The following is a 12,847-nucleotide window of genomic DNA, read 5'->3' on the forward strand; positions in this document are numbered from 1 at the left end:
TATAGTATCAACCAGTGCTAAACAGTCTGATGTGTTTTCTTTTTAAAGACCAAACAGATCAAAAGAGATGTTATCACCTGCAATGGAAGTGTCTGACATGTTATCCTCACGGCTAATGACTGACTTAGCACTCTGACGTGGTTGGGCTGCTAATGATGGAGCAATTACAGCGACAGAGCATCTTTTGTAAGCGTGAACTCGCCGACACTTTATTAACAAAGATCTTCATTCACAGTTTATTAGCCAAGCACTCTGTGAGGAATATATTACTGACCTTTGTCAAACTAAATCTACCTGTCGCACATATCCTCCGGGAGGAGAGAAACGGTGAGATGCGCCATGAACTTGGATGTGGCTACAGCTTGCTTACTCGGCAAGTAAGTCCATAATTTGTGTCATTTTGGTATTTGCCTCAGGATGCCTGGTATGCATGCATTTTAAAGTCCAGACATACTCTCTGATGTTGAACGATGGACCGCCATCTCTTCCATTCAAAATATTCAGGACACGCTGCATGAGTTGTGTGCAGGTAGTTTCTGTACTCACGGGATTGTGGATCTGTTTTCTGGGAGGTCAAGCAGGACGGGAGGTTCAGCCGTTTGGGAGGGGTCATCTGGCTGCGCTGTGTGTGATACAGAGTCTCGAACACCTGACAAAATACAATACAAAAAGACAAGTTAGGCTGAACTTAACTTTAGTAAGTTTACTCTTTAAACAAAGTTTAACTGTGACTTTTGGACGAACCCCATTATACTTGCAATAATTAGTCAAACATATAAATTCCTCTAAATATTTCCGAGTTTAGGGGAATAATACGATTATGTAAAACAATTCAAATGTCAAACTAATCAAACAAAAACAAGTTCTTTGCCAGTAAGTCTTTTATAACAAATTTCATGAAGCGTTGTCCTTGTAAGTTTTAATTAATGTGACACAAATTATGGGTATTAAACTCTAAACATTTAACATTTGCTTTCAGATTATATGTTTTCCATTAATTTATAAGACGTTATTAAGATGTGTGGCCAGCTTTCACCTGCTATTCTCAGCTAGAATAGAGATCCAGGGCTTCTGGACTTATCTGTTTGTCTCTGATCCGATCTCTGTCCTTCCATTCACATCACATTGTCCTCTCTATCTATTCGCCTCCCACATGAGTGTTTGCACAGTGGCATGTGACATTTTGCATGTACATCAGCAGGGCTCAAACCATGGTGACGACGACCAATTAATCCCCGCTCTCCTCGTCTGCCTCAACACAACCGTGTAATTAAATCAATAGTCCCTAATACAAGCCAAATCACTTCTGCGCTCCGATTTCCTCGCTTGTGGCCTGTGATTTTGCATGGTGGGATCCAAGAAAAGGGCAGCCCACAGAGGGGGCATGTGGTGCCAATCAAAATAAATTACAGGGGTGCTTCAGATTAAGATAAGCATATTGAGTGGGGGGGTGAAAGGATAAAGCAAAAGCAGTGAAGCAAATCTCCTATCTATACATATGTTTTGATCATTCATTCTATACATATTAAGAGGGTTAATTGCTAGTTTAGATTATTGGGGGGTTATCTCTCTAATTGCCCTTAGAAATTAGGTCCCAGATAGATAGACAGACAGATGATAGATTGACAGACAGATGGACAAACAGAAAATAATGAATGGATAGATAGATTTTAGGCAAATTTGGATAGACAGACAGAGAAACAGATACATACGGATAGATAGACAGATAGACAGAGAGAAAAGTATAAATAGATAGACATAAAGATACAGAGATAGGCAGACGAAAGACAGACAGACAGACAATAGATAGACAGACAGACGAAAGACAGACAGACAAACAGAAACTTCTGGATAGACAGACAGATAGACAGGTAGAAAAGTATGACTAGATAGATAGATAGATAGATAGACAGACAGACAGACAGACAGACAGAAACATATGGATAGACAGACAGACAGACAGACAGACAGACAGACAGGAAGAAAAGTATAAATAGACAGACAAAAAGATAGATAGACAGACAGATGATAGATAGACAGAAAGAAACCTATGTATGTATAGTATAGTATAGTATAGTATAGTATAGTATAGTAAAGTAAAGTATAGTATAGATAGATAGATAGATAGATAGATAGATAAATTAAACATATACAGACAGACAGACAGACATAAACGTATGGATAGACAGACAGACAGAAAAGTATAAATAGATAGACAGAAAGATTGATAGACAGACAGGCAGACACGTATGACTACATAGATAGACAAACAGACAGACAGACAGACAGACAGAAACTTATGGATAGACAGACAGACAGAAACTTATGGATAGACAGACAGACAGCTGATAGATAGACAGAAAGAAACGTATGTATAGATAGTTAAATAGACAGACAGACAGACAGACAGACAGACAGACAGACAGACAGACATAAACGTATGAATAGACAGACAGACAGACAGAAAAGTATAAATAGATAGACAGAAAGATAGATAGACAGACAGGCAGGCAGAAAAGTATGACTACATAGACAGACAAACAGACAGACAGACAGACAGACAGACACATATGGATAGAAAGACAGACAGGTAGAAAAGTATGACTAGACAGACAGACATAAACATATGGATAGACAGACAGACAGAAAAGTATGACTAGATAGATAGATAGACTGACAGACAGATGATAGACAGACAGAAAGACAGACAGACAGATAGATGATAGACAGACAAACAAACGGATAGATAGATAGATAGATAGATAGATAGATAGATAGATAGATAGAGACAGACAGAAAAGTATAAATATATAGATAAACAGACAGATGATAGACAGACAGACAGATGAAAGACAGACAGAAAAACAGATAGACAGACAGATGATAGATAGACAGACAGACAGACAGACAGACAGACAGACAGAAAGATGATAGATAAACAGACAGACAGAAATGTATGAATAGATAGATAGACAGGCAGAAAGCATGACTTAATAGATAGACAGACAGAAAAAAAGTATGGATAGACAGACAGACAGACAGACAGAAAAGTATAAATAGATAGATAGATAGATAGATAGATAGATAGATAGATAGATAGATAGATAGATAGATAGATATAGACAGACAGACAGAAAAGTATAAATATATAGATAAACAGACAGATGATAGACAGACAGACAGATGAAAGACAGACAGAAAAACAGATAGACAGACAGATGATAAATAGACAGACAGACAGAAAGATGATAGATAAACAGACAGACAGAAACGTATGAATAGATAGATAGACAGGCAGAAAAGTATGGCTAGATAGATAGACAGACAGACAGACAGACAGACAGACAGACAGACGATAGACAGACATACAGACAGACAGACAGACAGACAGACAGACAGACAGACAGACAGACAGACAGACAACAGACAGACAGATGATAGATTAAAAGGCAGACAGAAATGTATGAATAGACAGACAGACAGATAATGTCTGCACTTATGCCTTTCATGACTTTGGAATCTCACATAAAGATGGTCGAACACCCCATGAAGTCCACTTCAGGGCACAGCTTAACGCTTGGCACATACAGTGCGTGGTTCCACTACACATTATGGCATTATAGTATCTATTTGTTTTGCACACCATGCCTCCGATTTGTCTCGGCATGTCACTTCACACTTCTCCAGAAACTATCGAGAGATATCAGAGATTCAAAGAGTGATAGCAGAGTGTCCATGTTTGATTGAGGACCTCTACCACACGCAGTCTGCCACCCTATCTGTTTACAGCTAACTGATGAAGATAAAGCAAGTGCTCGAGAACAGAGGAAAAATAAAGCCTCTTACCATAAAGCTGCCAAACTCGAACCTTGTCCTCGTACGGAAGGTTGTACTTCAGCGGGTCCCCCACTGGCCCCTGGTAGTACGGACGCATGATGGATTCAATGGCAGAAGTGTGAGCGAGCCCTATGGCATGACCGAACTCGTGCACAGCCACTGCGAAAAGATCCATCCCGTGTGAATCTGATGGGAGATGACAGAATGAAGACAAATTTAGGACTATAACGTCGGTTCTGTGTAATAACACTCTAGGAGAACATTTTATGCATTTGTAGTTATTTTAAATTGCATTATATACAGCATTATTTCAGCTGAAAAGACTTTATAAAGTTAATATTCAATTTTATTAAATGCAATCCAACTATAACGTTATTCAAAATAACAGATGGCCCTGCTCGAATCGTTGCTTATGCTATGTGTTGCAAATCATAGGTATTAGCTGGCCCAAAATGATCATTAGCTAACAAATCAGCTGGCTTTGGAAAATCATCTTAAAGGTATAGCGGAAGATTTTCCCGAATTATTTAAAAGAACCGCCCCTCGATGCACACGCAACACTCTCCGAGGGGTAACGCCTGTTAAACGCGTGCACGAGACAGAGAGAGAGCATGCAGGAGCTCAGTTCTTCTCTTCGCTCTGTTTACAAGTTTCTGTCGGCATGTTTACCGTGTCTGTGCAGTTCGTGACTTGTGCCAGGGCTAGCATCGCTAATCATAGCTTACATCAACTTTAACTAGCAGTGATTTTAAATGAATTTCTCCAAATAGCATGCAAAATGTACCTTTCCAGTAGAAACTTCGCGTGGGAAACCCAACCTGTCATTTTAGCTTACGCCAGCGTGTGAAATAGTCTCCCATAAACATTCTGGTCTTGTTTCTTTCTTTATAGTCCTTTCTCTTCTTGTCATACAATTCGTAGACACTTTTTCTCTTGTGACCCTCAGACATTTTGAAAAAAACACAGTGAGAACGCGACCTTCAATGAATGGTTGAAAGCGTAGCACAACACACATACACGTGAAAGTGCGCATGTGCAGAAAGCGAACGTAGAGGCGAGCACGTACGACGGTTATACGTCAACATATAATCAGAATGATTGACATCTGGGATGACCAATAACAGTGGTGATCCACCCGGAAAACGAAAATCTTCCGCTAAACCTTTAAAACTAGTCATTTTTGTTTACGGAACATGGTGACTAGTTGACAAGCTAACATTCATTATTGAACATCATTTAGACTCTAAATACCATGTGTCACAACAACAAAGCTAAAGCTGGATAAACAAAAGCTAAATAGCAAGAGACACAAATTGTTGACATTTGTATGGAGGTCACACACATGTGGAGATATCTTCTAAAATTCATGAGATGAGATTACTTTAGCTTTCGATTTTTCTCACTGCTGTCTAGTAAAAACAATCGAGAAAGTAAAGAGACTTTTCCTTCCAGTGTGAGTGAACCCTGAATACCTTGTTTCAAAAGGACAAACCATAAAACATCCAGTGCAGTTATGTCCTCAAAAACACGGTGATTAAATCTCTAATAGTCCTAGATGTTCAGAGACACTGTCATTTTCAGCACAATGAGACTGTGATTGATGGGGAGGTGTGTGTGCCATTAAATGTCACTCACCTTTTTCATTACCCCTGCACTTGTTTTAGTACATAGACAAATCTGAGCAACGCATCCGGCCATAGAAACATTTACACTTTTTTGTTAAATGGCCTAGAGAAATGGTAATATGAAGGTAGTCAGAGCCATAAAGTGTCATTAAAATTGTTGGAATGGAGAGACACAAAGACAGATATTTAGATAAACTGACATATGATAGATAGACAGACAGACAGACAGACAGACAGACAGATGATTGATAGACAGACAGACAGGCAGGCAGGCAGGCAGGTAGACAGACAGACAGACAGATGATTGATAGACAGACAGAAATTTATAGATAGGTAGGTAGGTATGTGGGTAGGTAGATAGATAGATAGATAGATAGATAGATAGATAGATAGATAGATAGATAGATAGATATATAGATAGATAGAAAAATATGACTACATAGATAGACAGAAAGACAGACAGATGATAGACAGACAGACAGACAGACAGACAGACAGACAGACAGACAGACAGAAAAGTATAAATAGATAGACAGAAAGATAGATAGATAGACAGGCAAAAAAGTATGACTACATAGATAGATAGACAGACAGACAGATGATTGATAGAAAGAGAGACAGAAACATCTGGATAGATAGATAGATAGATAGATAGATAGATAGATAGACAGAAAGATAGATAGACAGGCAAAAAAGTATGACTACATAGATAGATAGACAGACAGACAGATGATTGATAGAAAGAGAGACAGAAACATCTGGATAGATAGATAGATAGATAGATAGATAGATAGATAGATAGATAGATAGATAGAAAAATATGACTACATAGATAGACAGAAAGACAGACAGATGATAGACAGACAGACAGACAGACAGACAGACAGACAGACAGACAGAAAAGTATAAATAGATAGACAGACAGACAGAAAGATAGATAGACAGACAAAAAAGTATGACTACATAGATAGATAGACAGACAGACAGATGATTGATAGAAAGAGAGACAGAAACATCTGGATAGATAGATAGATAGATAGATAGATAGATAGATAGATAGATAGATAGATAGATAGATAGATAGATAGATAGAAAGAAAAGTATGTCTACATAGATAGACAGAAAGACAGACAGATGATAGACAGACAGACAGACAGACAGAAAAGTATAAATAGATAGACAGAAAGATAGATAGATAGACAGGCAAAAAAGTATGACTACATAGATAGATAGATAGATAGATAGATAGATAGATAGATAGATAGATAGATAGATAGATAGATAGATAGATAGATTGAAAAGTATGACTACATAGATAGACAGAAAGACAGACGGATGACAGAAAGACAGACAGATGACAGACAGAAAAGTATAAATAGATGGACAGAAAGATAGATAGACAGGCAAAAAGGATGACTAGATAGATAGATAGACAGACAGATGGTTGATAGACAGACAGACAGAAACGTATGAATAGATAGATAGATAGATAGATAGATAGATAGATAGATAGATAGTTTAAGAAGACCCTTGAGAAGATGTGAAAGACGCGATAACCGTGACAGTTAAGCCCTTTTCACACAGATATTCCGTAAGATACACGGGATAGGCATCCTGGAATTTTACGGGACCGCTTGATATTTTATTCATTCACACTGCCAAGTTTACACGGCATCTGATGGTCCCGGAAAGACACGTGACCTGTTGAAAGTCCCGCTCTCTCTTCTACGCAGCGTCTGAAGTTTGCAAAGTATTTATTATTCCTCTCTCCAGAAACAACTCGCGTGCATTTTTGTTTATGATAAGACTACAAAGGAGCGCGTGAACGCACAGTTCTATTCTGGTGAATGACCTCAGCTTCAGAGTGGATATTTGACGAGCTCCCTGATTTCTGCTTTGATACAGTTTTCAGACATTTCTCATCGTGATTGTTTATATGCATTTAAAACCCGCATTTTGAGGAGCTGGACGATATATCTTGTTGGGATGACATGCGGGTATTTTCGTTTATTATAGCTCAAATGAGCAAGTGACGCGATATTCTTTTATGCTGCTGAATGATCTCCGTTTCAACGAAGTAAGTAATAATCTAACTTACCTGATATCTGCTTCAGTCCAGTTTGCTGACATTTCTCGTTGTGAATGTTGTAAATCCCTCATTTTAAAGAGTTGAACCAACTTCATGTTGCCATGACACGCGCGTCCTCACTACGGCACGTGCGTGATTGTTTATGCGTCTCATTGATCATTTCCTGATAACTGCTTTAATCTAGTTTGCAACATTTCTCGTGGTGAATGTTTATATGCATGTTATCTCTCGTTGTAAGAAGCTGAACCATAACTTGTGTTGTGATGATGACGCGCGCGTCCTCACTTCGACACGCCCTTTAGGGCATTCTTGCGGCGGCTTGTTCACACAGAGGGTTACCCGCGTATCTTACTAGGTCCTCTTTCCGGCAACGATCCCAGAAGATTAACGGAACAAGTTTTTGTTCACACAGACGCTTGTCTGGCAATTTTACGGGTATTTTCTGGGACCAGAGGTCTGTGTGAATGGGGTTTTAGTGAAAGCAGAACAGCTAGTCAAGCTTCCTGCATGAGTGGATTAAAGCTGTAACTTCCTCATTAAGATTAGGGATCTGAATAAGCTGTGGATCACTAACTGCATTGCACTATCTGCTTTGCATTACTATAATCCACTCCAAAGTTTCAACAGATATCCGTTGGTTAAAGTCCCCCTGTAGTCAAGACTTTTATCATTTTTATCACAACGCATCTTTGAGCATCATAATAGCATATATAAAAGTTGTACCTGTCAAGAGTCATTTTTTCATGCTTTTAAACAGCTTAAATATAACTTTACACCCTTGCCTCATTTAGTATACACGGATCTATAAATATGCAAATTAGTCACCGCCTTTACTCAATCACACAGCTCGGATATGCAAATTAGTCCTCAAAAATTAAAATTCTGTCATCAATTACTTTGTCCTAAATCTGGATGAGTATCTTAATTCTGATGAACACAAAAAAAGATTTTTTTAAACAATGGTAAGCATGCAGTAGATGGTACCCATAGTATTACTTTTTCATACTATGGAAGTCATTGAGTGCCGTCAACTGTGTGGTTAATATCACTAATTAAAATATATATTTTTTGATTTCATCAGTATAAAGAATCTCATACAGGTATAATATCAAATGATGTCATATTGATATTCCGCCCAAAAGGCTGCGCTTTTGACCGTGCGTATGTTTGTGTACACGTAAAAACAGACTATACTCCGGGCTTTAGCTTACCATTGAGAATTGTGGTTTTGATGTACCTGCTTAACTGATTTTTGTTTATTTTAATCGAAGTTACAGATCACAGTTTTTATTTAAATATTACAGTATCGATTGCTTGTTGCTGTTTCAAGTGTAACTAAAGAAGATAAATAATAAGTTTGCAGAAAATTGTGCAACAAAAATCAAAATGAACTTAATTTCATTGGACTAAACCCAATAGTCCCTGTATTGGTTATCTACTGCTACATCTAATTGCTAGAGGGTGATATGTTTAAAGGTCACGTTCTTCCTGATCCCATTTTTCAAACTTTAGTTAGTGTGAACTGTTGCTGTAACAGCATAAATAATACCCATCAAAATGATAAAGCTCAAAGTTATATATTTTCTTTAAAAAAAGTCCCCTTTCAAAGCCTACAGCGAACGACCGGTTGGGACTACAGCCCTCTACTTCCAGGTTGAACGACGTCAAAGTAAGATAGTTTGACTAAACTCCGCCCACAGGAATACGTCAGTCAGCTCAAACCGCTCAGGCTAAGCTAAGCTGCTGTCAAATCACAACACACTAAACAAACTACACAATCAGAACTCGATACGTATTTCTGAAGGAGGGACTTCATAGAACAAAGAAGACATCAGCCCGTTTTTAGGACAGTGCAAACTCAATATAATACTTTATTTTACATGTGAAACATGAACACATGTTATATTGCGCACTGAAAACACAATCAAAGCCTCAAAAACTAAAAAAGAACGGGACCTTTACCACAGACTACGATTTATCCAGATGAGCTTTGTGCCACTCAGAGTGCAAAGAAGGATACGCGGCAGATGACAGATTGATCTAAAGCAATCTGATTAGGACTTTGCACACTGCAAAACATCTGGTACATCTAGCAGACTCAAGCGGCAAGCTGAAGGTGCCTGTCAGAGATGCTGGGGGAAAGTAAATGAGTGTTTTAATACCATAATTTACACCGTGCATGTTAACAGCCTCGCACTGGATTTCAAAAGATTGCTCAAGCTAAGGTTAGGGTTTTGCAGATCCTCCTGTTCGGTGAGCAAATACGTGCGTTTTGGCTTATATGATCAGAAAGGTATTAACATCAGGGAGGCATAGATTACAGACTGATGATTCCCTTAAATAACCTTCCTTATAAGAGAGTTAGGTTAAGAAGGAAAGTCCAATAATGGAGCACGGAGCTGTCCAGCTTTCCAAAAACATACAGGCACGTGCACACACTACTGCAAATCAGAGGCGTCATGCCCATTCAAACTGAGGGGCTTGGTTTTTTGAGCCTTCTGTTTTGATTGTGTTACATTACTTCTGGTGGCAGGCGCTGCATCCAGCACAGTCCCTGACGTCATCAATGTCTGAGCGCGCTCACGAGCTCTTTGCTGTTGCTGCTGCATTTTGCCAACTGAGGAATTAAAACGGTAATGTGCAGTTAACCTCATCTGTGTAGAAACTGTATGGTTTAAAATTGCACTGTCTCAACGTTATAGACCAGGGGTTCTCAAAGTCCGGACTCCGGTCCGGATCCGGACCCGACGGCAACTTGATCCGGACCCGCGTCCACTTCATATTATAGCAATGCTGACATCGCGGGCACGCGCGTCGAATTTCTGGGTCGAAGAATCTGTTTCAGCCCATGCAATACTTTTAAATGTGTGTCATGCAATATCCACTTCTCGCCGCAAGGTTGTAGTATGTTTTTACTAAATACGACAATAAATAGGTCAAGTCCGACCACCGGAAGCGTTTGATATTTTTAACTTTCAACTCGGAGGTGTTTTTAATTCACAGCAACTGTTTAAACATTTGTGTCAGTTTCAACTGGGCGGTGTGCTTCCACTAAGCTCTGGTCTCTAATGAAAGGTAAATGGACCCAAATAAATATCTTTTATCTTGGTCCTGAAACATTTTACTCTGAGTCTATGGTGGAGAAGGTATTTAAATAAACCGCGGAAATTTCGTAGTCGCGTATCTATAAATAGACTACAGTGAACGCTCTGTCAGAACGTCCACTGCAGGTATCGTTCTTAAAACCATGGTTACCATGGGTCTGATGCACATTCCAACTAAAGTTTGATGCCCATTCCAACTAAAACAGTAAATGTTTATAATTTATTTTGAAAGTACTAACAAAATTCTACCTTCTGTTAAAATTTCATGCAAATATCTGATAAAATGAGAAAGTTACAAGCAAAAACTTGTGAAAAAGCAGCATTTCGGTCACACACATTCCATAGACATCCATATATAACTTTTTCCCCTGATTTCTAATATTAAAAATATCATAACTTTCTCAATACTCAATAGATTTTTACAATCCTTGTTTCTTTGCAAATGGGAATGTCTGCTCTGTCTAGTCATGTGATAAATTTAGAGTTTTGGGGTTTTTGAAAATTTTGTCATCATACCTACATATTACAAGTGCATTAACTATGTGACTGATTAAATGTGTGCATTTGCTATTTTACAAATGCATATTAAACTTGTAAACCATTCGTTTAGTTTATTTTTTCTTTTTAGATTTAAGAGTATTCCTGGTCCGAAAATAAAACGAGTTATTTAATAATTTCCTGTGTGACGCAGTAGCCATCACACCCAGATATTATGCACAGCTACTTCATGTACTACGGCTTTTGATCAGTCCTTACCAATCACTGTTGGTTTGAGTCGTTTAAAACATGCATTTAAAAAAGCAACACTCGTCAAACATAATCTTATATATATTCTTTATTATCATGAAAATACCTGAAAAGGTTTGAAGAACAGCAATATAAATATATCCTTAAGACATTTCCTGGAGCTCCGTGTGTCTGGTTCTTCGTCTGCAGCACATATAAAGTTTCTGCCCAAGAGCGCCCCCTGGCTTTTGGATGTAGCGGCAGTTCACCGTAATTCATTGAGAAGTATAGAAAGCATCATCAGCCAATTTATAGGTGCACCCCTAATTTTGGTCAGTGTCTCTGCCTACCAACCACACTTTTTTTGCCATGGTTTATACATATGATGGAGAACAAACTGTGCCATTTCTCTAATTAGGTTGCTCTGTATTTTGCACCTGGTTACTTTTGGCATATTTCTTGTGTTTATTTATTTTATTTTTTTTTACTTTAAATGCAAAATACACTTATTTTTTCCCAAACTATTTGTGTTGATTTGTTATATAAAAAAATTTATTACATAAAGTTTTTCCGGACCTATGAAAATTATGGGAATTCAGATTTGGACCTTTGAATGTAAACTTTGAGAACCCCTGTTATAGACTTTTCTAGATTCATCTTCTTGGTACAACGCCAAAGTTCGCCAGAGTTCATGGGAACGCGGAATCACACATGTTCACATATGAGGTAAAATCCGTTCCTCTAATAATTTTTATCTAAACATTTTTTGAATCATAATATTTAACATTAAACTCAATCACGTGGCTATAGCTTATGTAATTTTCGTTGTTTATAAACTTTATGGATTTAAAATTACATTAATTGTATAGGATTATGCAGTTGTTGTGCAAAATGCATTGACACAATTAAACAAGTCATTAAAAATGTAAATAAACAAAACATGCCGTTCCAGATGTAAATATGATGCCAATAGGTCATTATTCTGATTGAATAGTATTTGATATGAAAGTTAGTCAACACTTTTATTTTGGAGGTTTTTGTCAAGGCTCAAAATAGACTGAAAGCTCTATAATATTTCGTTTGATGTCCGTGTATGCATGATGGGAGAAACGAAGCTTTTCGAAGCTTCGAATCAATTGAACAAATTAATTCGAAAATTGATTCAGTTTTTCAAAGCAGTTCGAAACACCACACACGCTGGCGACCCCTGCTGGTTAAAAGAGTATAAATGCAGATATGTCCAAACATTTTACACTTTTTTACAAAATAATAGGAAGATTTTTATTAAAATATGTTTAAAAAAACATTTAACTTAATTAAGACAGTTAAAGTGTATGTGTTTTTAGTTTTATTTGGGTGAAACAAATCATTAAAACTAACTACACTTTTAAATATGCAAATTTTTGTCATTAAATCTGTCTATAAACAAAAAGTAGACAAAATGGTAGTGTTATTAGTCAGATCGG

At 37.7% G+C, this 12,847-nt stretch overlaps 1 protein-coding gene across 1 annotated transcript in view; it reads right to left on the minus strand.

Annotated features, from left to right (window-relative positions):
- The window catches only part of mmp17a (matrix metallopeptidase 17a), a 95,253-nt gene that overhangs the window by 14,641 nt on the left and 67,765 nt on the right, over positions 1-12,847 (minus strand). The window contains exons 5-6 of the mRNA XM_065244138.2: positions 3,847-4,023; positions 547-649 (exon numbers count right to left, since the gene is read on the minus strand). Coding sequence (XP_065100210.1) covers positions 547-649; positions 3,847-4,023 — 280 coding nt within the window. The remainder of the gene's footprint in view (positions 1-546; positions 650-3,846; positions 4,024-12,847) is intronic.

Source organism: Paramisgurnus dabryanus, chromosome 18 (assembly GCF_030506205.2).
Source record: "Paramisgurnus dabryanus chromosome 18, PD_genome_1.1, whole genome shotgun sequence".
Lineage (NCBI taxonomy): Eukaryota > Metazoa > Chordata > Actinopteri > Cypriniformes > Cobitidae > Paramisgurnus > Paramisgurnus dabryanus.